This window comes from Syngnathus floridae, chromosome 11 (genome assembly GCF_059516105.1).
Source record: "Syngnathus floridae isolate MCC-2025c chromosome 11, RoL_Sflo_1.0, whole genome shotgun sequence".
Taxonomy (NCBI): Eukaryota; Metazoa; Chordata; class Actinopteri; order Syngnathiformes; family Syngnathidae; genus Syngnathus; species Syngnathus floridae.
This window is the reverse complement of record NC_142423.1, coordinates 12,436,529-12,461,220: the sequence shown is the minus strand read 5'-3', so window position 1 is coordinate 12,461,220 and position 24,692 is coordinate 12,436,529. Positions and strand designations below refer to the sequence as shown.

At 42.8% G+C, this 24,692-nt stretch overlaps 3 protein-coding genes across 4 annotated transcripts in view; 1 reads left to right on the top strand and 2 right to left on the bottom strand.

The window, feature by feature from the left end:
* The window catches only part of pdzrn3b (PDZ domain containing RING finger 3b), a 45,586-nt gene extending 34,095 nt beyond the window's left edge, over positions 1–11,491 (top strand). For both annotated transcript variants that reach the window (XM_088389113.1, XM_088389111.1), the window contains 7 exons: positions 7,044–7,300; positions 7,983–8,070; positions 8,479–8,577; positions 8,664–8,726; positions 8,809–8,910; positions 9,033–9,149; positions 9,296–11,491. In XM_088389113.1, the coding sequence (XP_088245239.1) occupies positions 7,044–7,300; positions 7,983–8,070; positions 8,479–8,577; positions 8,664–8,726; positions 8,809–8,910; positions 9,033–9,149; positions 9,296–10,789 (2,220 nt within the window). In that variant the 3' untranslated portion in view covers positions 10,790–11,491. The remainder of the gene's footprint in view (positions 1–7,043; positions 7,301–7,982; positions 8,071–8,478; positions 8,578–8,663; positions 8,727–8,808; positions 8,911–9,032; positions 9,150–9,295) is intronic.
* A 2,272-nt stretch (positions 11,492–13,763) lies between these two features.
* Positions 13,764–17,634, bottom strand: LOC148391167 (serine/threonine-protein phosphatase 4 regulatory subunit 2-B-like). The gene is made up of 9 exons (XM_088389115.1): positions 17,455–17,634; positions 16,757–16,838; positions 16,491–16,661; positions 16,167–16,260; positions 16,051–16,088; positions 15,896–15,970; positions 15,655–15,801; positions 15,274–15,578; positions 13,764–15,191 (listed from the first exon to the last, which is right to left on the bottom strand). The coding sequence occupies exons 1-9, from the start codon at positions 17,486–17,488 to the stop codon at positions 14,803–14,805; spliced, it is 1,335 nt and encodes a 444-aa protein (XP_088245241.1). The 5' UTR covers positions 17,489–17,634; the 3' UTR covers positions 13,764–14,802.
* A 382-nt stretch (positions 17,635–18,016) lies between these two features.
* On the bottom strand, positions 18,017–24,630 carry gxylt2 (glucoside xylosyltransferase 2). Its single transcript, XM_088389117.1, has 7 exons — positions 24,187–24,630; positions 21,472–21,658; positions 20,785–20,916; positions 20,023–20,274; positions 19,746–19,869; positions 19,395–19,567; positions 18,017–18,996 (listed from the first exon to the last, which is right to left on the bottom strand). Exons 1-7 carry the CDS (start codon positions 24,468–24,470, stop codon positions 18,820–18,822), a joined length of 1,329 nt encoding a protein of 442 aa, XP_088245243.1. The 5' UTR covers positions 24,471–24,630; the 3' UTR covers positions 18,017–18,819.
* Between the last annotated feature and the right edge of the window lie 62 nt (positions 24,631–24,692).

Below are 24,692 nucleotides of genomic sequence, written 5' to 3'. Positions count from 1 at the left end.
TTACGGATCAGCTATTTGTTACATTGTTTGTGTTGTGTTGATTTTACCTTCACAATAAATCTCAGTCATGAGCTGTGTTCTTGTTTAGATTTGTATTTGTTTTTGCATCACATTGGTTCATTTTCATCTGGTTCTTGGCTTGGCCTGCAAATCAGGTCCACCTTTGCTCGTCAAGCCGCTCCCATGTCTTCCAATCAGCTCCCTCGGCCACTTTACTTTCCCAAGTGTGCCTTGTTGTCTCGTCAGTTGGCTTGTATTTAGGTCCCTGCCTCCTTTCAGTCTGTTTGACCAGTTGCTTTTGTGTGTTGTTCTTGTCAGTTGTCACCCATGTTGATGGTAGTTTCATCTCAATGCTTGTCTGTTTGTTTTTTTATTTGTTTGTGTTGAAAATTTGGGAGAGTTTAGTTTGTTGGTGTTGTTTCTGTTCCGCAATCAATTCCACAAAAACGAAATAATTCAAACGTGCAAAATATGTTCATAAGATCTCCACTTGCGGATGAAGTTTAACTTCTTTGCCATTTCAGCTACTAAATGGTCAAAAATGCCAAACTGCCAAATGTGATAAATGAGTCTTGCACATTACGTCTGCAAAAATAGATCCGTAGTCATTATGATTTTTTAATATGGAGGCAGTTTTCCTTTCTTTCACTTTATCAGTTTCTGATCATCCTGCTGTCTGGACAGTGTATTAAGTATAGGGTGGAACTGAAGAGACCTAATTCCCTCTTTTTTTTTATCAGTTACAGCCATCGGTGTCCTATGTCTACCACCTCATCCCCTTCTGCGTACTTTTTCACCACATCCTGTAAAGTCCACAATGGAAAAAAAAAACGCTTATCGTGATTGCGGATGTTTAAGTTCAGCAACGTGGAGCTATTGGATTTTTCCACAAGGCTGACAGAATTACTGAGGTCAGGTTATGCAAATTCCACAGATGTGCAGTCATTAATCTTGTGCTTTGTGGTCAAAGATGATTATTTATTTGTGACCCCCCCCTCTGCACTCACCTTTGGTAAAATGTGAGGCAAACGAGCGCTTGGCTCACTGGTGTTTGAATTTGTCATGAATTGAATATTTATTGGTTTTGTGCTATGACTGACTATTCCGTTATTGTTGTATGCAGTGCCTGTATAACAAATCCAATCTTAATCCGAAACCATTTAAGCCTGAGCATATGCTGGCATGCATAAAATGTAGCAATAACACTCATTTATCTTGTTCTGTTTAATCCAATCACCGGTGCCAGTTTAGCACAATAAAAAGCTTATTGTTTAATTAAAAAAGCAAATGAAAGGGGGTTAAAATTGGTATCTGAAAATACAGATAAATGTGTGAGGTGGTTATCATTGTCTAAATTAATTAGAGAAAGTTTATTTTTTTAACTGCAAAATCAAACATCAATGAGGTTAAAATATGTATCCCATTTATCGTATCCACATTTATCAACACTGATTCTTCCTGCTGATTTGCATCGTACTTTTTGCTCAACATAAAAGACGAGATTTCCAACCAAGACCAAGTCTTGTGAAATCATACAAAGATGAGCGCCACCTGATCCCACAGTCAAAGCAAAGCCATGGCTACTAAACCAGGCCCTGTGGGACACTGACCCAAGAGCCAACATGACTTTGAATGATCCGGATCAAACGCTCTGGAGAACCACAACACCGTAGAAAACTTTTAATGCGCTCAAGTGTAAAGTGTTAATGTTTCGGATAACTCCCCATGCTACATTTTTTCTTTATTATTGTTTGGTCTCTCCTACTGAGATAAAAATCCTCTTTGATACCGAGTCTGCGTCTAGACCAGTAATGAATAAAACCTGCCGTGAATGAGCAGCAGCATGTTTGTTTAACCTGCGCAGCATGGACCAAAAAGGTCTTGTCACCGGAGAAATCTGTAAATATACTAAGCAGTCTCCGAATGAAATGTCTGAACACAATAAAGGACAGTGTGGATTTAATTCACCCGCCGTTTGTTCTTGAAAAGCTCCTCACTTGACTTTCTTTGTCCGTCCTGTTTTGCTGGAGATGACTCTTTAATATGCACATTTTTGTGCAGCTGTAGCGTAACACCCTTAGCGCACTTGTTCATATCAGAGCGCTGTCTCCGTTCCAAATGGGATAATCTCAGTGTGAAAGAAAGATTAGTAGGACGAGAGCGCCAGCTACAACTCTCCGCTGATCCCAGCCCCGGGCGCAACAGTACCACTAATGTGAGCATAGAATTGCTTTTCATGGTGCACTGGATGAAAGTTTTAGCCGTGCACCCTGCACCATGAGTCCTCCACTAATTAAGAACGATTGCAAAATTCACACCGATACCTTATAGTTTGCCCTTGGCAACTTTTTGGCGGTCCTAAGTGAATTATTGTAAGATTTCGGTCCAGAAAAGTGTTTTATTTTCCCATCCCTACAAGTTTATTCTTGCAATTGATTGGCTAAAGAATAAATTAAAACCATCCATCCTGTATGATTTTAGGGATATTATGAACATGACCAAAATCTTCACATCCCCATCCATTGCTATGAATTCAAACATGACTAGGAATCGCTGTGGTTGTCTCTACTGCACGTTTATCTCTGGTTGGCAAAATAGCACCGTGGGGAAACCGCAGGACCGATGCCAGGGTTGGCTTATGCAGCCAGACGAGTTGTCCCCACTCACGGCGTTGGACAGTGTGTCACAACACGTTGGATGCTCCACTGGGTGAAGTTTGTCTGGCTAAGCTGGAGAGCTCCAACAGCAATATTTATCTGATATATTTGGTTCCCCTGGCGTTGGATTCATGTTGATAGAAAATGCATAGAGAATGAATTGTTTGTTTTGATGGATTAGTGTGGTAGAATCCACAATCCACCGTGTGGGCCTATTTTATTTTCCGAGTAAACACTAACAAGGAAGAGGTCCATGCATGTTCTCTAACCCATTGGCAGGGGTATGAACTGTATGCTGAGAAAGCACAATGGCTTCAAGATCAAATCCCAAAACTACTATTATAAAAAGGTACATTTTTGCATCATAAGAGGATTTAAAACAATACTGTTGTGGATTTGTGGTTGGAGTCCAACAGTGTTGTTGTGACACTTTGCTGAATATTGTTGTTTTCTAAAAAATGTAAACCCTCATCACACGAATTGGACGGCCATCCGCTTAAATGATTGGACAGGAGCCCCAAGCCGTAAGTTAGCCTTCGTCATGAATCTAAAATGAGCGACTGTTGAATAAACATGAGGAGGCGTATATAGCCCAACGCTGGCTCCGGCCACTGGTAGTTCAGTAGAGGGCTGAGAGGGAGCATGTGAGGTGAGGGGAGGGGGAGTGTGTGAGAGACAGAGGGGTGAGACGGCCACAAGCTGGGACACTACAGCCTTGTCAGTCAAACAGAGAGGGAATCATTCCAAAAGGAGGAGGAAGATATCTCCACTGCCCGAGCGGCCGCAGGGGGAGCCTGCACGGTGTGAGCTCCTCCACCATGGGATGCAGTCTCTGCACCCTGCAGAAGCCAGAGGAACATTACAAACTCCTCTATGAAGTCTGCCAGGTACTGTAACCAAGCTTTTTCAGTGAGAGCTTGAAAGGTCGCACAAGTTGCTTCTTTGCAGTTTTGTTTTGACACCAGCCCGAAGCAGTAACTTGTTAAACGGGTCGCAAAAATCAAGTGAAGTTGCTGTCGCAGCTGAGCAGCCTGAACTCTGGCTCCAGGGGTCACTGTGAGGTGGCGTGCTTTGCTTAAAGGGAGAGGATGATGAAGAGGTGACAGCTCTCTCAATGTGTCTGCTAGTGTGCACCCACCTCCTCATTGTCACTCCACTGCTGAGTCGGTGGCGTGTTCTGCCTTTAACCCCGGGTTGACTTTTACTAAAGTTTATATTTAACACCAGGCTGCTTGTTTTGCTTTTTTTTTTTTTGCCTGCAACTAAAATGAAACTTGTCGGTGTATTTTTTAACAAAGTCCCTGAGCACAAGCTTTAACATATGTCCTCCAACTGTCATTTATTTATAATGTTGACATAAATTTTTGGGGAAGCGAGGGCATGACTTTAATGTGTCCTAATGTATCTTTGACCTTGTTGCCTAAGCAACGGATAGCATATCGGCTGATGTCGCTGAAAGCAAAGTGCTTATTTTTGTCTTCACGGGGACTCCAGTCCAAATATTATCAAGCTCTATTAAATAGTGCTCACAGCGTTCAAGGGAACTGTTTTCCCTTTTCATAATGACCATAAAAACTCCGAGCCTTATCGCGCAGCGGGGCTCCTTTTTAAACTTGACCCTTCTGGCAGCAGGGAAGCCCTCTGTTCTCTCTTCAAAGCACAAGGTAAGTGCCATGTGGAGATGTAAGTTTAGCCGCTTTGTCAGGGAATTTGCGGTGCAGGTCTTAGAAACTCAGTCTGACAGTCCAAGTGATCTTAATTTATCCAAAAGCACCCTGTCATGGCTGTGGCGCCGTGCCGAGGACCCCGGAGCTTAATTAGAACCCTCGGTACAAGATGTCTATTGAGGTTCTGATCCACTCTTAAGTGAGTCCGACTATTGTTTGTCTGCTAAACCCTTTGCTTTCTTCTAAAATCTACGCAGCCAACTCCCATGCTCCCCATTTTTAACCAGAAACGATTGATCTGCCTCCTATTTGTGGCTTCCCAGGTGCCAGTGCCTAATTATCTGCATTTCTGAGTGAAAGTCAACAAAGATGTCTTCCCAATAAGCCACTTTGCCAGATGATCTCAGTGTGACTTCTTTTTTTGCTTGGCAAACGTCTCAGTTTGTACAAGTCACGGTCATCCATCTGCTTGGTTTGCCCCGCCACCAGACAGCTCTGCCATCAAAGCGGCTACCAAAACACACACGACTCCGTAATGAGGCTTGACACCAACGGTGTCGAGTGACAAAGACGGGATCGTAAGCCTCGACACTGCGCTTCTGAAGCCTGACACGGTGGGCTTTTAATAACAGCTCACATCAGCCCCGTTGTGCCGTCGCATCTGTTAAACGTTGGAGCAGGTGGCTGTTGCCACAGGGGAGTGCTCATGGGATTCCGTAGACTCGGTTTGTCCAACGCAAATGATATCAAGAATTACAGTCCCAACAGATACAACATAAATCTATATCTTGTGCAAGAGCTTTTTACTTCAATAGTATGACAAGACTTGACGAGTTTTTATCCTTCTATAGTCACAGGAGCTGGAATTGTTCAGAGTAGACATTTAAAACCAGATCGTTTCTTGAAGCACAGATTCGGAAGATCCTAATTTGTTTATTGTGATACGAATTTACAACGTCTGCTTGGAATCATTACCTCGGTCAAATCAGATCTAATTAGTGCCATTCAGAAAACCTCAGGTTTCCATAGAAACTTGTTTAGGATACACACCTTGACATACCCGTACATATACTTTGGTGCATTCCACTGAGAGATACACTCTTTGTGTAAGAGAGAAATACATGTCTGGATCTTTCCGAGCTCGTATCAGCGACCCCGTTGACGATTAGTTTTTGTTGCATGGTGTTAAATTTCATCTAGCCATAGTTTACCGTACTGGGCCAACCCATCAGACTCCCACCTCGTCGACAAATGGTATTCTGTACCCCCCCCAACACGCTGAGGTTTCCAAGTGTGCTAGATGGATACGAGTCTGGTGAAAAGAGGTCCAAACCACAGCTGTGTGGATTCCTCACTGACCACAAACAAAACAGACGTGATTTAGAACTAATTAGTATTCCTTTAAGTAATGCTTTTCTCTTGTCATTAAATGGATTTAACAGAGACCTTTCTCAGAGGATGCACCGGGGCTTGTCAAAGTCAGTTCTGCATGACAGTCACGGTTCGTTATGTCAACACGAACAATGACTCAAGTTCATCCGCTAAGGCAAATTGGACCCGGGATTAACAGAAGGACAAAACATTTGACTTTGCATGATTTTGTTGTAAAAGTGGATTTTCAAGATGTTCAACTTCAACCTCTGTAAATGACATAGTCTGAGATCCCCCCAGTGACGGAGTGTTGTGTGTTTTTTCCCAGTGTGCCGCAAAGGGCCACTCGGTGTCAGAGGTGAGAGTAGTGAATAGAGGCTGTGGGGACCCCCTCCACAGCTGGGAGGAGACTTCCCCCAATGGAGAGCACTGGAGCAGAATGCTCTGGGCTTAACAGAAGAAGGGGGCTAAAGGCTTTGTCTCTGGTTCACTGCTTTCAAGTCGCCCCGGGATTCCTGGCAACCAGGTTGACTGCTGGAAACGACACGCAGCATGAAGAAAACACAAAGAAGCTTGTGTTTCTCAGCTGATGTGCAACACCGTGGCTCGCTGTGGGGCGCAAATGACGATTACAAATATTGTCCGATTTGGGGTTTATGGAATGCAAAACAACAGCTGTATATTTTTGCATGTTTGTTACATTTGTGTTCAGTGATATGAAAAGTCACTCAATTGCACATTAAAAATGTTAGCGATGTTTTGACGTTGAGGAATTAGACGTTTAAGTCTGTGTGAGATGATCCAATTATCCTTGAAGCTCGGGATTAACATTAATCCGTGTTGCTTGTTGGTTGGCACATATCCTCTCCCTGATTACTTGTGTTAGATTCCTCATTCCTCTTAAGGCTTAAACATGCACAAAAGCAAAGGGGTTTGTGTTTGCCCTTCACAGAAAAATAAATATTCTGTTATTATTCCAGAAATGTTTCATTCTCATAAAGTGACATGCAAGAGATAGTGAACGGCAGATTTATGGACCTTGAAGATTTATGGTAAACCAATTGACCTGCAGCATCACATCCTTTTGCTCAAAAGTAACCAAAGTCTAAGGACGTTTGTTCGGTATTTGACATGAATACGAGTTTGCAATTTGTTCAGATTTTGAGGGTCAGGTTTTATGGCCCCGATATTGATTGTTGAAGAGTCGAGGTTCACATTGCCAGTCAACTTAGATGGGCTTCAGCTTCCCCGTGAACATAAACAAGATACATGTTGAAGATGGATAAATGATTTCTTGTGCTACTTCAATGGGGATTTTGATTTTCTGTCCTCACCTCTCTCTTCTCAGGTCAATGGCAGAGACCTCTCAAAAGCCACCCATGACCAAGCAGTGGAGGCTTTCCGTACAGCCAAGGATCCCATTATGGTCCAAGTTTTGCGCCGGGCCCCTCTCCCCAAACTGGTCTCTTCCCCCACCGCTGACAATCACCTGTCAGATATCAGCACCCAGACTGAAATCACCCTTCAACACATTATGCCGCTTGCCAATTTGCCAGCAACGTCACCGCCCGGGACTGTGCTCCAAGAGTACCTCCTTGCTGAGGAGTAAGCATAGACCAACTAATAATTCATTTTTGTTCAGTATATGGAATATTTGTTTATTTGCTCTGCGTACTCTGATTGGTGTGTAGCTCACTAACTTAATGATTTCCGTCTATTTTGGATCGAAATGCTCTCGCAGCTTTGCTTTTAAATAATGAATGGTATTTCACTACATCTTCATCATCCACGTTCTTTCTCTATTTCGGCCAGAGAAATAACGGCGGCGTTATGTTTAGGAGGAGGGAAATTGCTCCGACACAGATAAACCTTTCACGCCTGCAGTTAATTGGGAGCATGACACCTCATTGCAATTCTGTGATCACACAAGATGGTGTTTTACGCTTGCGTACCTGTCGCAGGAGCCGACAACTCCCACAGGGCACACAAGCAAATTAAACCGAGAGTTGCTAGTGGATATTTGCATATTGCCTTTGTTTTTTTTCTGTGTCTGCCATTTAAACTTAGAAAGTGTAGCTGAATTTTCCTCTCGTGGGCAGAAGCCATCCGCCAAAATTAATACATTTCATTTCTTTAATTGATATCCTCATCAAATTAATCATAGAGCATGTTAATTTGGCTTCTGGGTAGCACTTCAGTTCAAAATTTCTCTAGGGTATGTAGATAAAGTTCATTTTACTTTTCAAGTATTCCCGTTTTAAATGTGTCCTTCATTCTGACTTATCAGGCGTCCTTCTGGCCATGAGTACTTTGACCCCAATGATTTCCTGGATGGGATTAATCACGACATAGAACGTGAAGAGTTAGAATATGAGGTAAGTAAGAATTACTTTTCCTCTCTTTTGAATGCATGTCTAAAACACATGAGCGACTGGTCTTACAACAGTTTTGGGGGTTGAACTTTCACAGATGTGTGTCCTTCCCCGGATAACAAAGCTACCGTATTTTCCGCACTATAAGGCGCACCTGAAAACCTCCAATTTTCTCAAAAGCTGACAGTGTCTGCTGGTCACTGCATTATTTCTCAATCTGTCAGCGCCTCTTAGAAATGAAATAGCTCCCCAGTATCTGCCTAGTGATTGATACGTTATTCCTCAGTGATTTCATTTCAGATTCGACCGCCATCCCAAACAAGCGTCAAAACAAATGATTTATTCATCCCCCAAAAAATGAATGTCTATGTAGATATTTGACACAAAGATGTGCTGTATGTGTCTCAACAGGAGGTGGATCTATACAGAGCCAACATTCAAGACAAGCTAGGCTTGACCATCTGTTACAGGACTGATGATGAGGATGAAGCTGGGATCTACATTAGTGAGGTATACTTGGATTATTTTAAATGGTTGTTTGTCAATATGGGCCCAGCGATTGTGAGGTTACGGGATGTTTTTCATGTGTTCTTTAGATTGATCCAAACAGCATTGCCGCTCAAGATGGCAGAATTCGAGAAGGTGACAAAATCGTCCAGGTGAGAACTCACGTTCTAGGCTTATTCGTGTTTGGCATCTCTGACAGATGCTTTGAACTGAAAAGCTTTTGTTTCCCTGAAGATCAATGGCATCGAGATCCAAAACCGTGAAGATGCAGTCGTGCTTCTGACCAGTGAAGGCAACCAGAATATATCTCTATTAGTTGCTAGACCACAGATCCAGGTATTAAGGATCATTAGAGATGCAACGTTTAGGTCTTTGAAGACCATTTAGTCGATTTCTGAACCAAAGTTGTGCATCTGATGACCGTTTACATTTGGTAACGTCTCCCTACTTTGATTCAGCTGGATGAGGGCTGGCTGGATGATGACAGGAATGACTTCCTGGATGAGCTCCACATGGACATGCTGGAGCAGCAGCACCATCAGGCCATGCAGTTCACTGCCAGCATGCTGCAGCAGGTGCTTCGGTCACACACACAGACTTAAGTGTGAAGATCGATTAATCAGCAATATGATCTACACACATTTTTTACTTGGCTAGAGCCAACCAGAACTAAACGGTGCAGATGTTCGATTTTCAACTGACATAGGTGTGATTTTTGCAGAAGAAGCATGAGGAAGATGGTGGCACCACTGACACAGCCACACTTCTCTCCAATCACCACGAAAAGGACAGCGGAGTCGGCCGTACCGACGAGAGCACACGCAACGATGAGAGTTCCGAGCAGGAGAACATGGCTGATGACCACACAACAGCATCCAACACTCTGAGCAGCTGCAGGAAGCTCGCCTACAGCCAGGACACCCTTGGCAGCGCCGACCTGCCTTTCAGCGGCGAGTCGTTCATCTCAGCAGACTACGCCGACACCGACTTTCTCGGTATCCCCGCGGATGAATGCGAGCGCTTCCGAGAACTCCTAGAGCTCAAGTGCCAAATGAGGAATGGAGGAATCCAGGGCTTGTATAGCCAAGGTGGCGGGGCAGAAGGTCAAGACCAAGAGGTCGTGGACAAAGAGCTGGAGCTTCTCAATGAGGAGCTGCGTAACATCGAGCTGGAGTGCCTTAATATCGTCCGTGCCCACAAGATGCAGCAGCTTCGGGAGCAGTGTCGCGAATCCTGGATGCTCCACAACAGCGGCTTCCGGAACTACAACACGAGCATAGACGCACGGCGCCATGAGCTCTCGGACATTACGGAGATGCCGGAGAAATCTGACAAAGACAGCTCCAGTGCCTACAATACCGGCGAGAGCTGCCGCAGCACCCCTCTTACGTTGGAGTTGTCGCCAGACAACTCTCTCCGTCGTGAGCCCGAGAACCAAGCTGGGCCGTCGAGCTCCAACGGTAGCGCACCCAAATCTCTCGCGGCCCCTCTCCAAGAGATCTGTAGCCCCGGCAGGAGCAAAGCCCTTTCCAAGGATCCGGATTCCTTACAGGTAGAAAGCAAGGAGAGGAAAGTAGGAGAGGCCAGCAAACCGGCGAGGAGCTTTGCTCAGCCACGTTCTCCTTACAAGCACGCACACATCCCCGCCCACGCCCAGCACTACCAGAGCTACATGCAGCTGATCCAGCAGAAATCCGCCGTCGAGTACGCCCAAAGTCAGATGAGCCTGGTCAGTATGTGTCGAGACGCGGGCGACCCGGGCAACAAGATGGAGTGGAAGGTCAAGGTGCGTAGCGACGGTAGCCGCTACATCACCAAGCGGCCCATTCGGGACAAGCTCCTGCGGGAGCGCGCCCTGCGCATCCACGAGGAGCGCAGCGGTATGACCACGGATGACGACGCCATCAGCGAGTTGAAGATGGGCCGCTACTGGAGCAAGGAAGAGAGGAAGCAACACGCCGTTCGTTCCAAGGAGCAGAGGCAACGTCGCGAGTTCATGAAGCAAAGCCGAGCTGATTGCCTGAAGGAGCAGGTTGCCCCGGAGGACAAGAAGGAGCCCAATATTATCGAACTGAGCAACAAAAAGATGATGAAAAAGAGAAATAAGAAAATATTTGACAACTGGATGACCATCCAGGAACTGCTGACCCATGGTACCAAATCACCAGATGGCACCAAAGTTTACACCTCGCTCTTGTCCGTGACCACAGTCTAAGTTCTGCAGAGGGGGGAGAAATGGGACTAAGTCAGCGCTTCCCGTTTCGGTCCATCTGGCAAGTTGTTGTAAATAGCAGAAAAGACATTTATGGAGCGTTTCCACAGCATTGCTTCAATAATTGGACTATATTTGGTTGTGGGCTGGATTAACTTTAATACCTTTTCTACCATTGTGCTTGCTCTTTTGAATAATCTCCAAAGCATACTTTTTATTGAAAGTACAACATTCATAAACAGCCAGCATTTACACAATTTTACAATATGTTTTTGTTCTTACTATACTGTATAACCTTTATCAGTGTTCTTCTGCTTTGCATAGTCTTGTTTTCTGGAACCAAGTGCTTGTTTTTCCTGCAAAGTATAAAATCCTTTTTAAAAGGTCTTTTGTAAATAAATGTTGGCAGAAAATGTCAACGTTTTAAATATAATATGTTCTTATTATGGTGCTGATTTTCCAAAGTTATGACCATCAGTGACATCTGTTACATATTGTAGAGATCATCATAATATTTGTGCCTATTAGAAAAAGGCATTTCATATATTATTGACTTTGTGTTTGTGTTTAAGCACACGTAATAGTCACTTTTGCTTTTTTAGGCCTTTAGCTACTAAAGTCAATAACAGCTTGATAAATCCTTAGTTAGCCACAAAATTTGACATCCTGTAAAATGACAGAAATAAATTATTGTTTTATATATGATGAGCACGCTTGGTTGGAATTCTTCGCTGGAGTTGTATACTTGCTCGGAACTAGAATTAAACACGCAATGGACCGCTTGCAACATATATGTAACGACTGGCCTATTTTCACGTCTTGGAATTCCACAAACTAGACACTACTGTGTTTATTTGTAGTTAGATTAAAAAGCACATCCGGAAGTTTTTTTTTTATTACCATCACAGCATTGCCTCCTCCTGTGTTGAATTTGTAATGAGGTCATGCTCGACTCTTTTATCACGATGACCGACCTTCCCTCGCCGAACGCTCTGCACCGTTTCCTATGTGTTGCACCCTTCTGCACATTTAGTTGAGACCAGTTAAGAGCTTGGCACACAAAGTTCTCATTGTTGAGGCTTTCTATCACCCCTCTGTTAGAACTTCACAGCACATCGAAATATTTCCACCTGTATTATTTATTCTTGTATATCAACTTCTGTTCGACATGCCTCTTTAAAAGTCAGCATCAGAACCATTGACAGATAATCATCATCTGCTGCTGGAATGTTATTTCACCAAGGAGATTGAAGGCATCATTAATTCATTGTACATGGGTAGACTTGACACACTGCTTTTTTTTGATTAATGAACACTCAACTACTTGATAAAACACTATTTTTGCACATTGGTCCAAATAGAAACCAAATAGATTTTTATGTTCCTATTTGTGATCTGAGACACCGTATTTTGGCTCTGACAGGGCCAAATACTCTGTGTTCCTCTCTGGTGTGGCCAAACAATCCATTATGATCATCATAAAGCATCTAAGGAGCCCACCTCCTCAGCTGCACAACGCTCATATACAATATTAGCACACGTACACTCAGTTGGGGTAATTGCACTTTTATTAGTCTCGTGTTCACACTTTTTACAACCTGGTGCAAAGACCAGATCATAACTCTGATAATGGCCTCTAAAAGCATTAGGCTGTTCTAAACAAGGCCCTTCAGTGCCATTACTCAGAGTGGTTGTGAGGAGGGACAGGGGATGGGTTTATACAGAATCAGAACCACGGTGGGTAAAATGAATAATTGGACTTTATTAGTGTGTGGTCAATCTTACAGAAAAACCACAACCTGACCAATTGGTAAGATTTCATTTTGATCATTTTATGTGGACAGCATATGACCTATATTTGGAATTCTTACCAATTCAGTAGTTAAATAGAAATTGTGCTTATTGTTGCAAATGGGTACATGCATTTTCAGTTGTTGATGTTTAAATGTGTATTTAATGTGTAAGTAATATTGTCTACTCATGAAATTACTGCTTTTGTGATAACATTTCCTGATTCTGTTTTTTTATCCCTGCACAGAAAGTGTTAAAAAATAAGGTTGGATTTCCATTTTTTTTGTGGATTGCTTTCCAAGGAAGATCATTTGGAGGCACACCGATTGTCACAACACTGGGAAGAAGAACGAGGACTATTTGGAGTTTGATTACATGTAGTGCTTCTTAGTCAGGCTTGGAAACTACACAGCGCCCTCTTTTGGATGACACGGGGATTGACCCTCTTAAAGCAAACCGGTATAATCTCACCACGGACATATGAGAGTGATTTGCAATCAAATCAAATGTAACCCTAATGCAAATGTTTTCTTTTTATTTTAATCGTGTCGCCATATCCAATGGCAAAGTTTAAACTTCAATAATTAAGATGCACTTATGTGACCTTGGGTCAATTTTTAAATTCTCATGTTGAGGAAGGTCATATGAAAAGTGTCCAGTGGAGATGTTATAAAAAAAAAAAAGTGTGTGTGTGTGTGGGGGGGGGGGGTTACCTGTCTAATGAAAGTTCTGTCCAAAGTTCATTTGGTGTCAAGCTGATTTTAATATACCCCTGACCTCTGCAGGTATCCCTGGAAACAACGCCCCGTGTATTTTAACAGTAGCTTGTAATAATGTCCTTTTTCTTTTTTTCCTCAGAGGTCAAAGGAAATTATTCTTCACTTTATTGGACTTTCTGCTACGTGTTTGAATTCCCACCAGCATATCTCCAAAGCTCCTGATTTGATTTTCTTCATTCAATGGTGAGTTGTGTTGAGACGAACCCGTAACTACTTCCAGCTCTTTGTTGAGAAGACAGTTGCTAGGCTGACGCAAAGTCTCGACTCATCCAACTCTTTTTCCAATTCCCGAGTCCTTGAAACTCTTTTTGTTGAAGCCAAGTCTTAAAGTGAATGTAATTTTTGGTTGTGCATGCTAGTGTATACATAGTTGACATTCATGAAAGAAAAAAATGATAAACGATAAATATGATTTGGACCAACACAGAAAAATGTTAACATTTATTGCTGCTTCTGAATACCCCATTTGAAAGCAAAAGCATTCAGAGTATACACAGAAATTATACAATTATATATGGTTCCACAAAGGCAGTGAACACATACTGTATTACAATCTACAAAAATCTACTTTACAGAAATTGAAAATCCTAAATATCAAAAAGTACAGCTGCAGAAAGAGGTGGAGAACTGCAACCGGCGACTGCTTTGAAATCAGTCGGTGAAACAAATGTGACATCACAATAGAAAGAAAGCGGACGTCATCTTTGTAATTACAGCTGGTTTTGGAAACTACAACCGGCAGACAAAACAAAAACAAAGTCCGAAAATAATCAATAGGACTGAAATGATCATATAAATATTGGTGACTATGCATTCACGTGCCATTTTCCAGAGGACTCCGCAATGTAGCATCTGATCGTATAATCCTGTGAGATTGGTAGTGTATCAAGCAAAAATTAGTTTTCAATCATGGCACACACCGTGAAAAGATTCATCCCGTTTCGCAAGGATGGAGAGAAGTGAATTCAAAAAAAGCCATGGCGGGGGATTGGGATCAGGTCAATGCGCAACTCCAGCACCTTTGCAAAGAAAACCGCCAGCCGTATTAGCTGACTCATGTCATCTGGCGCATCGTGTCAATCCTGCCTTAAATGGAATGGGTGGCACCAAAAAGAAAATGACCATCGCAGCCCACGAAAACTAATATAAAAAAAAAAAAAACTCCAACTGTGAAAAAGGCCGCTGAAAGCAAAAAAGGATTACTAACATATTCCAGTTAAAAAAAAAAGGGATAAAAAGTTCATATCAGTATATAGTTTGATCACATCAATGCCAGGTAGCCATTTTGGAGGCACGTCGCAGAGCGGACGAGGTGTTTGTGTACGAGGTGAAGTTATCCTCATTCCCAGTGACAGTCAAGCTGGATTCAAGGACAAGCTGGTTTGTGGCGTCACATGACTGCAGGGTGGAGGGAGAGAGAGAGAGGGGGTGGGGGGGTCTTTCAGTCTAGTCCTGCTCCATGGGCTCGTCAGCAGCTCCAGGGTCCACACAGGCGCTTTCCATGGCGCCCTCTGTAGTTGGCTCGTTGGTACTACTGGATGGAGTGGGCGCGACATCTTCATGGGCCCCTTCTCCACTCTCGTCGGTGCTACAACTGCTACTATTGCTGCCGCTGGTGCTACTACAGCTACTGCTGACTGGGTCACCGTGACTGTCCTCGCTGTCCGCACTGGTCTCTGGGCTGACGGCATCGCAAGCAGATGCCGACTGCTCCGTTTGATCCATGTCGGTGACTTCGCGCTGCGATCCGCATCCCGCCACCACCTCCCTTTCAGCCTGCTTCCCATCCGGGCTGGAGTCTGGACATGCTTCAGCCTGAGTGCTGCTTGTTGGTTCTGTAACGGTGAGACAAGGCGCAGTGAGTATCAAAGACGTATTCATTTAGGGGAACTATGTAAAAATCATTGAAACACAAACCTTGGTCTTCAACGGCTGTAGCACCGCAAGAGGTTTCCTTGAAAGTGACCTTCTCAACTTGGTCTTGGACCATAGCTTCTGCTTCTTTGGAGAGGCAAGTGGCATTTAAGGGCTTTGGCGTTTCCACTTCCTGCTCTTCTTCCACATACTCTTCATCCTCTTCGTCTTCCTCCTCCTCATCCTCCTCCTCCTCACCAAACTTAAGTCTCTTCACCTCCAACTGCTCAGATTCCATGTCCTCTTCTGTATCTGAATGTTTGTTCTTTACCGTACTCCCCGGGCTATCTCCCAAGGCTGACACCTCACTAAAGCAAAAGGTTAGATAACAATATAGATTTAAGCAAGGAGCCAGGGGATTGTATTGCACATATTCAGACGTACCTTCCAGAAACATCTTTAACACTTTCTTGGTCCGTTTGGAGGTCTTTGTTTTCTGTGCTGTCGGGCAGGCCGTTAGCTGCAAGGGAGTTGGCTAGCGATAACTTTGGTCGGTTGAGCGGCCGTGGAGTTCCCGGACCGTTTATTTTTCTAAAAATACCAAAAGGACAGGAATACAATGCCATTGACTACCGTAATTACGATACATTAAAACTGGGCTGAGGAGAAAGGTCTTGAGCCCAACCTCTCTGTGAAGGAAGCAGTGTTCCCAGGAAGCATTACTCCATTCATTCTATTGACGGCACTGCATCCGTTTTTTCTGCAAGCAAACGGGCAACACTCAAGTCACAACAAAGTTAGGTTTCACAACATTTTGCGCTTTTGATGGCTTATTCTTACTCTGACGTTGGATGAACACAGCTCACCACCATTACGTTCTAGATGAAAATAAAGTCAGTTAGTCAGACTTAGTTTCCAGTAAAGGAGCAAAAATGATTCCCACGTTTATCACTGACCTTCTCCACACCCCGAAGAAATTTATCCGTTCCTTTGTAGTTCTTCTTGGGTTCTGTGAGTAACTCACACAAGCGTTGTATGGTGAATGGAATTCTGAAATGAGGAAAACGACAAATGACAACCTTCCGGTGCATTTCTTGAGTCTCAAGTACTCAACAACACTGAGAATGCAGGTGCATTAGTTGACACATTTTATTATATCATTCAGAAAAATATCCATTTCACACACCCTGTCCTTCTTACTGCATGACAAAGATATTAGATCAGGATTTGGCATTGTCGTACATCTGAATTGTGTAATACCACATTAAATGGCTACCTACCCATTATATCCCTCAACAATCTTCAGGATTCGCTCTTTCATGTCATCAAATGGAATTGACTCCACATTGGGATTAGCGGGGCCTCTTTGCTCAGGAGCTGAGGCTCTGAAATCATCCATGACCTTTTCTAATTTAAAAAGAAAGTAGTTCTTAAACTGAGACCATTGGACCCTAGAGGGAAGGGGGGAAAGTAGCTTTAGACACTGGTGACAAAGTATAATAACCACGTTGTATGTATTACAGAGAAGAATGTAATGTTCTTTTACATGGTTTCTCCAGTCTTGGCGATGTGACATAGAAACTGTTCCAATATAGGACATGGCTCCCTTTTCGTTTTCTTCTCAAAGTCTGAAGAAAGACAGGGATAATTGAGTCAATTACTATAAATATACGTCACAAAACAGAAAAATGCCCTTCAATATCCATAGCCGGTGATTACTAGGTAATTACTAATCATTCATACGTAACACCGACTATATTCTGCCGCTTTGGGAACGTAAATGTTATTGATGGTGTGTTCAACTCTGATCGTTTTTTAAAAGAGTGCTTAGGTACATGTTGTACTAAGTGGATGACATACAGTTCGAGCTAGCTCATTAGCTTAACTTAAATGCTCAAACAGCGTAGCCGGCGAACGACTGTTGAATAACTTCATCTTGGGTTTGCTTTCTTTTTTATTTTTAGCATACAAGTTTTGAGCCACCGACAGAAAGGCATTCGAACTGGTGGGCGAACAAAAAGCAAATATTACAGTGAGCTTTCCTGAGCAATCGCCAGAGAGCGAACCATTAATTTTCGTGGAACGGCTTCAAATGTTAGCTAGTGACGAGCAGCGGCTAGCCAGCGACATTAGCCTGTGCGCTCCAATCACTTTGTCGTTCGTTCAGCCAGACGAACATCACACGGGCACACGGATAGCAAAGCACCGGCGACTATGAAAATATCCTCGAGCAAGCAAACAAACCTATGAGCGCCTCTTGAAGCGAGTCAATTTCCATCACGCCGTTGCCCTCTGTCAGTCCAGTGGATGTGAGAAGCAGACTGGCAGCGAGCTGCTAGCTAGTGCTAAGCTAACATTGAGCAAGCGAGGGGGAGGGAGGGAGGAAGAATATTAATATGGCGCCGTGAGGTCACTGCCTGAAAAACGCAAGTGAAAGGGAACCAGACTAAAATTAAATACAAATTAAGCGGGGGGTTGTCAATCATTCTAATACACACAAGCTAACCAATACGCATCAACAAATGTCTTTGACGACAATTACGTAATTTATGCTAGTTTGTATACAAATTTGTTGTATACATTTACAAACGTTGGCTGTATTCAGTCATCTACATTTGTATTAGTAATTACAGTGTATTAGTAATACCACTTTTAACCTGTTAATCCATACATTATTCATCTGTCTATTGATAAACTGCGTAATCGTAAAAATGTATACTGCAAGATAGAATAAAACAAATTGATCAAACAAAGATGATCTCACCTATTACCATTACTTCATTGACATTCCAATAAATCATGCCAGTGAGGCTCATTGCTTTGTTTTATTCAAAAACACATTTTGACTGTCCAAGCCTGATCAAGTTCCAGTTTGAATGATTAAATATACTGTCATCACAATGAAATGTAAGGTACAATACAACAAAGAAAACAAATGTCATCCCTTTCAAAGACAAATATCATAAGAGTTCATTTTGTTGAGAGTAAACACAACAGACGACATTCATATGACTGCTGCAGTTCTTTCAAACGCTTTTGGTTATGATCCATTTGAACAGAGTGCCAAATGGACGTAATGTTACTCAGTCCTTCACTAAAACATAATATCCAAAGTGCATTTCGATATTCCACATGTAACATAAAACTCTACAGCTGCATTTGTGCTGTAGTTTAATACTCCGGTCAGGGCAGGGTCACCAACCACAGGGGTGCAAGCCCATTTTCGTACAACATTCACACTTTGCTAAATAACCCTCCAATTTCATAAGTGGACTTTCTTTTAGAGGATAGCTCTCTGTTAGCACATTCATGGTTTTTTTTTTTTTTTTTTTGGTCAAGTTAATGACAAAAATAACATTGTACCCAACAATCAGGTGTAATTACTGAGATGAATTCATGAGGAAGAAAATACATCCTTTGCATTTGGTAGTGCACAATAATATAAATCAAAAGTTGTCCGACCACAACGTTGACATGAGGAGTGAACATCAGAAAATGGTCACAAGAAAAACATTCCTGTTCATAACCACAGTTCAGGAAAGTGTTTTCACAAAGTGGTCCAAGGCCCCGTGGTCGGTCACATTGACAGGAAGTCCATAGCACAGACAGTCAGTCGTGCGGCCTGATATGTCGAATCACATTCTCCTCAAACACTTTCTTCATGGTCTTTTCTATCTGCTTCAGGAAGACTTGTGGGATTCGACCACATAGCGTGTTGACCGTGTCTAAAAATTTGGCCTGGATGGGATAGAAGAGTGACTGGAACATGTTGTCGTCAAAGGGGAACTGCAACGAGATCAGCAAAACTTTCTTTTTGAATTCATTAATACCACCGATTATGTTATTTACAGATTCCATCAGCGTGACAGGATCGCTACTCTCGTGATGTGCTTGCCAGCAGGGTAGAAAGGCGCTCTAGGCAGTTTGAAATTGTAACATGTTGGATTCTACTGCGTGAGAAAAAAAATCAGCCTAGGCTAACAAATTAGAATACAAAAAGTGAAGACGCCCCTGATAAATTTCAATAAAACAAAACACTATTACAAGGGGAGTGTTGATGGACTGCAAATTAAGATTCAGTCCCATTCTTGTGTGGTATTACAGATTCTGTTTGTGTTATTCAGTCATGCTTATCCAATTTTGGGAGTTCCAACAGTAAAACGTAGATCCTCCAAGATACTTACATCACGTATTGCATCATAAACTACTTTGAAGGCCGGCTGCTTCTCATCATGATAGACTCCCCGGTTGCCATGGAGGATGGACACACCGTCCTCTTCAGCTCCTTTGCAGTTACTCCCGTACATACAGTGATCGGGCCTGTAGTTCCACTGGCAAGGGAAAATGAATAGACACTCTGGCAAAGACAAAAACAAAATGATTCAAATCTATGGGAGGTGCAATACACACTATTATAAGTCAGGGGAGAAGATATATTGAATTTGAAAATATGTCCATGCATAATTCAACCTGAAAATAAACTGTATATTGCAAAAAAAAAGCTAATTATATATGTATCAGGTTTCTGACACTACCTGGATTGTAGTGAAATATAATGTTGAGGAGGTCCTGATCTCCCCATGTGATGTGGTTCTTGTATTTCTGATAAAGTGGGTGCAAAAGTTCCTCCCAGGATAGACCAGTGGCGATCATGCCATTCTGAAATATCAACACAGTCTACTGACGCACAACTCCAGAAATACTTTTCACCACAAAACAAATCATCAAAGAAGTGGATTTGCATTCCGGCTTATTGAAGTCTGTGATGCTCGCGTGGTAATCGCAAAGCTTCCGGCAATATTTCGGCCTGACCTTGAACAATGTGCTGCGGATTCTTGTGAGATTCATCAGCATGACACCCGAGTTGACCCCTGAGATGCCGTAGAAAGGATGCCGTGCAAAGCGGCTGTACCAGCCGATCTTGGGGATCTCGTGCTCCGGAGCCATTGCTGCCAGCTGACTGCTGTTGAAGGACTTGAGCATTCTCCAGATATCATCCATGGGTCGCAGGAACAGCACATCGGTGTCCACGTATAGCAACGAGTCCACGTCCTTGAGGATGACCTTGAGGAAATACAAGATCACAAAAGGCAAGCTGATCAAGGCTTTGTTGCTCGCCTGGACGAGCCCAAAATGCACAAGAGCGTGCTAAAGCACATTCATCAAATTTATTTGTAAACAACTCATTCAAAAGCTCATCACATTCTTGATTAGTCTTTCCCGATTAAGCGGAAAATGGTCTTACATTATATTGACTCGTTTGTAGGAAGAGAAATAGGTTTATGGATTTGGCCATCCTGCAATATATTCATTATGTCACGCCGTTGCTATTTCCATGAACACCAGCTGAAAAGGAAAATCAATACGGCGCGCAGCTTTCCACTTGATGAAATGACTCAGTCCAGCCCCATGAGACTGTTCATTTCACATAAAAACTCATCAATAAGCACACACTAAGTTATTAGAGTGATGAGCTTGGGGGGGAAAAAAAACATAAAACATCAAAGGAGCGTTTAGTTATGAGGATTTAAATCACATTATGCACAGCGTAATAAAAAAATGTTGCTGCCTTACAGGAAGAAAGAGTCTCTGAGCGGCGCACGGCTTGAAGAGCTTCTTCCATTCCTCGGCGTTCCCCACTGAGAAGGTGATTGGGTACAGGTTGTACTTGAACTTGGCGGTGATAAATCCAGGCCACTGGCGGAACTGTGAGAGATGCAACTTCTTTAACGTACACGTGGATATTTTTCAGGTGACATCATCCAGTGTCCTGAAGAACTGGTTACCTTTGAATTTAAATGCCTGTTGGGACATTTGAACAATTCTTTCCAACAAGCTGAAAACACAATTGTCCAAAACAATTGAAGCTTTGAGGTTTGATGGGGAAAAATTGGGTCAAAGCAGACGTTGATTAAATTTACGTCCCGAAACCTTTGTCACAATTAGCGTACGTCGCAGATCTTTTTTTTGGCTCCTCGCTAAAGGTGACATTGAAGTGATGCGCGTTGGTGGAGCACAGCAGGTTGTCAGGTGATAGATTACACCTAAGTGTAGCGATAAAAGACTTATGTGACAGCCTGAGAAGCTCTGAAAGCACGCTTCTAAACGCTCCGATCTTGATGTCATATATTACCCACTGGAGTGAACGTTAGCTCCCTGCAAGGAAATGTTTTTTGTCAATTTTCTTTTTGCCAAGTCAAAATCCAAGTGAATACATCTAAATAATATCTAATTGGTTAACGGATTCCTGAGGCGACCTACCATTTCTTTAAACTGCGGGATCAACGGGTCCTCAGCAAAAATATGAACCTTGATCTTCTTCAGGCTGAATAGGACAGCCGATTTGATGAGCGTCGAGGTCTCCTCGACACGATCTCCACATGCCACCATGGCCAAGTGCATGAATTCCTCTTTGCGAGGGCGCCTGGCCGTCGCACGTCCCGTTTTGCTAAAAATACACAAATAAAGAGACACTGTAACATGTTTTTTTTTTTTTTTGTGCGATTTTGTTTTTGATAGGTTTTTTTTCCCTACTGTGGTTCGTTGCCTTGGCATCATCCATCTCCTTTTGTTTTTCATGTGCAATGTTTTATGAGTGAAAGTTTTCACGCTGCCTCGTCATTTCTCTTCATTTTTGCTTTTGCTGATGCAGATTGCTTCTTCATTGTACTACTACACAGTGCGACTACCACATTTCAATCAAAACATTCGGTATAAATATATCTCCCACTCCACTGCAAAAACATTTGCACGAATGCTGGGGGGGCTAAAAAATCTCTGCTGTTTTTTTCCCTTTGTTTTTAATCAACCAAAATGATCATCCGGATGTTCTCAATACATTTGTTTCCTCGAAAGCATCATCAGCCTAAAACGAGTTGAAAAGAGAGAATGTTGGCAGGGTTTAGCCTCTGAGCACGTCACCATTCTGGCTACCTGAGGCACAATGTTGAAATGTAGTTTAGGATTAGTGTGAAGTTGGGAAATGTGTCACACCATGAAGGATGATGATGATGCCTTGACAAGCATGAACAAAACACAATCCTACTCGCCAGCAAGATGATTTAAGTCCCAGTTTCTGTCAGCGATTAGAAAAATATGTTGCACGAGGTCAGGCAAAAAAAAAATAAAAATCACACACACACACTGGCAAGCAGGCATACACACAAACCTTCTATTTTCTTCCAAGAGTCTCATTAACAAAGTACACATGACGGGTTTGTTTCATGACTTCGTTCCTAACATCTGGAAGTTGTCAAAAAGCTCAGCAGAGGAACAAAAGGAATGAATTCAATGCCTGCTGCTGAGTAAGTACAAAACTGGCGTTGGCTTCAAATCAGCACAATGGACAAAAAAAAACCCGAAACCTTTTAAGATATTTTCAAAGCAAAACAACATCAATAACAATGAGAGTACTGCAATTCAGTTATGTACTGCGCCAGACTACGAGGTACATTTCAACTTATAGACTTCAGTCATCCCTCTGTGCAACAACTGCTTAGAAACTGATCAGCCAAAACTTGAAACAACACTTTTTCATCTCGCATTTCATAAACGGGGTGATTGTGTGATTGATGGCATGAGACGTGTAATATATTGAGCCTGGCTGGGCAGATGGAGCTCCACATTGTATTTTTAGCCAGAGGAAGCCGTGCAATGTGTCGAGAGGAAATGATAGGACTTGCAAAAACAGGGATGTTTGTCGATTGAGCATATTGCCAGGAAACAGGCCTGCTCATTTTGAAAGATGAAAATGTAAATCGGTGTGAGAAACACTTGCAAGATTGGAGCAATAATAGACAACATCTTATGTGTATTCCTTCCTGTTTTAAAGTGTGACTAAAGAGTCACTGCAAATGATTTGACTCAGTGCTCTGTATGTGTCTCCAACCCCAGAAGTCCCGCGTTTATTTTTATTTTTTTTAACGCCACCGAATGACACCCCCTCCACCTTATTTCCCTTATCAGTGCCGAACACACATGGAAGAGTGTGGCTTCTGGGCGGACACAAAGGTCCTTTCTCAGTGAAAGGCCCTGATGGCTTTTATCTCAGCAGCAGTGTCTCTAACCTGCAGTCGGGCTTTGGAGGAGAATACATATTGCCTGGTGGCAAAGTAGGAGTCTGCAGGTTTTGAAGGAGCCTATAGCTGCTATAGGCTATACAGTATAGTAAAAAACTGGTACAATTCAAGGCTCCGCCCTTGAATTGCGCAAATCGACAAATTCTGAGCAGATGCAAGGTCATTTCCTGTATTTTCAAACGATCGAAGCTGACAACAAGGCACTGTCAGTTTTTCATATTTATCAATATGTTTATTACTACAATGACAAAGCAACTACATTTTTATATACTGCTCTTGTATTAGATATCACCAGTGCAGGTATTACCTGTCTGTAAGTGTCTGTTGCATGTAAGTGTTTAGTATCTGTGGCTGATATCGGCAGATTCCACGAAAATATCGTACTCGCCCATGACTATTGTTCTCATCCATTCATTTGTTCATTTTTTTTGTAGAATTAAAAACAGACTCAATGTCAATCTTGACAATGCCAACTACACAAAAAAAGCAGGTATGTCTAATTACAAAGTAATAACAACAATAATAATGATAATAGTAGTAATAATAATAGTAATAATAATAATAGATACATTAAACGTATGTATTATGGAGATTGTCTCTCCCAGGGTCGATTTTAAATTTAAATGTCAAAAGGTGATCCGAGCAAGGCTTCGAGGTCATCGGCAACATCACCTCTGTGAAAATAAATAACCACCCCTCCACATATTAATTACGTATTCTACTACATTCGCGTCAGACATTTAATTACAACAGCGGGATTCTCAGTTACAGTAAACCAAGCCGACATTGGTTAGTATAAAGTGTGTATGCGCTAGTGGTAACATTATCTTTGAAATTGGATGCGCCCACATGCAAACGTGGAAGGAAGGATCACTCGGAGAAAGAAAATGCGCTTCACCTCTTTGCTTTGACGTTTCCCCCTCGCTTAATCACTTTGTTAGCGTTATTTCGTCCCTTGGGGAGATCTTCTGAGCGCACCCCGGGCACCGTGGGAGATCTCCTCACCAACTTTGAAGCAACATCATGATCGCGCTTGACCGACGACGGAAAAGAGTTCCTGCTCCCCTCCACCGCAACTTCTTTCTGTAACGGACCGTCCGCGACATTGCCTCCCCAAAAGTAGAAAAGTAGGACAACTCCGAAACACAGAGCGATCACAACTACTTTGCAGTGGATCCGCATGGCGAGAGCGACGTGTTCCGGGGGGAAGGAGCACGCAGGACTTTGCTCATGTTGTCTGTGGTGGAGGGAGAGTCGCCAGAGTTGACATTTTGTTGCGTATCCTCGGTTGGAATCCGATGCTGCTCATCATGACGATGATGGAGAGCGGAGAAGACTCTCAGCCCATTAAGTTACACGGCGGGGGCGTGGTCTGTCCATCTTTACCGTAAACAAACTAGTACT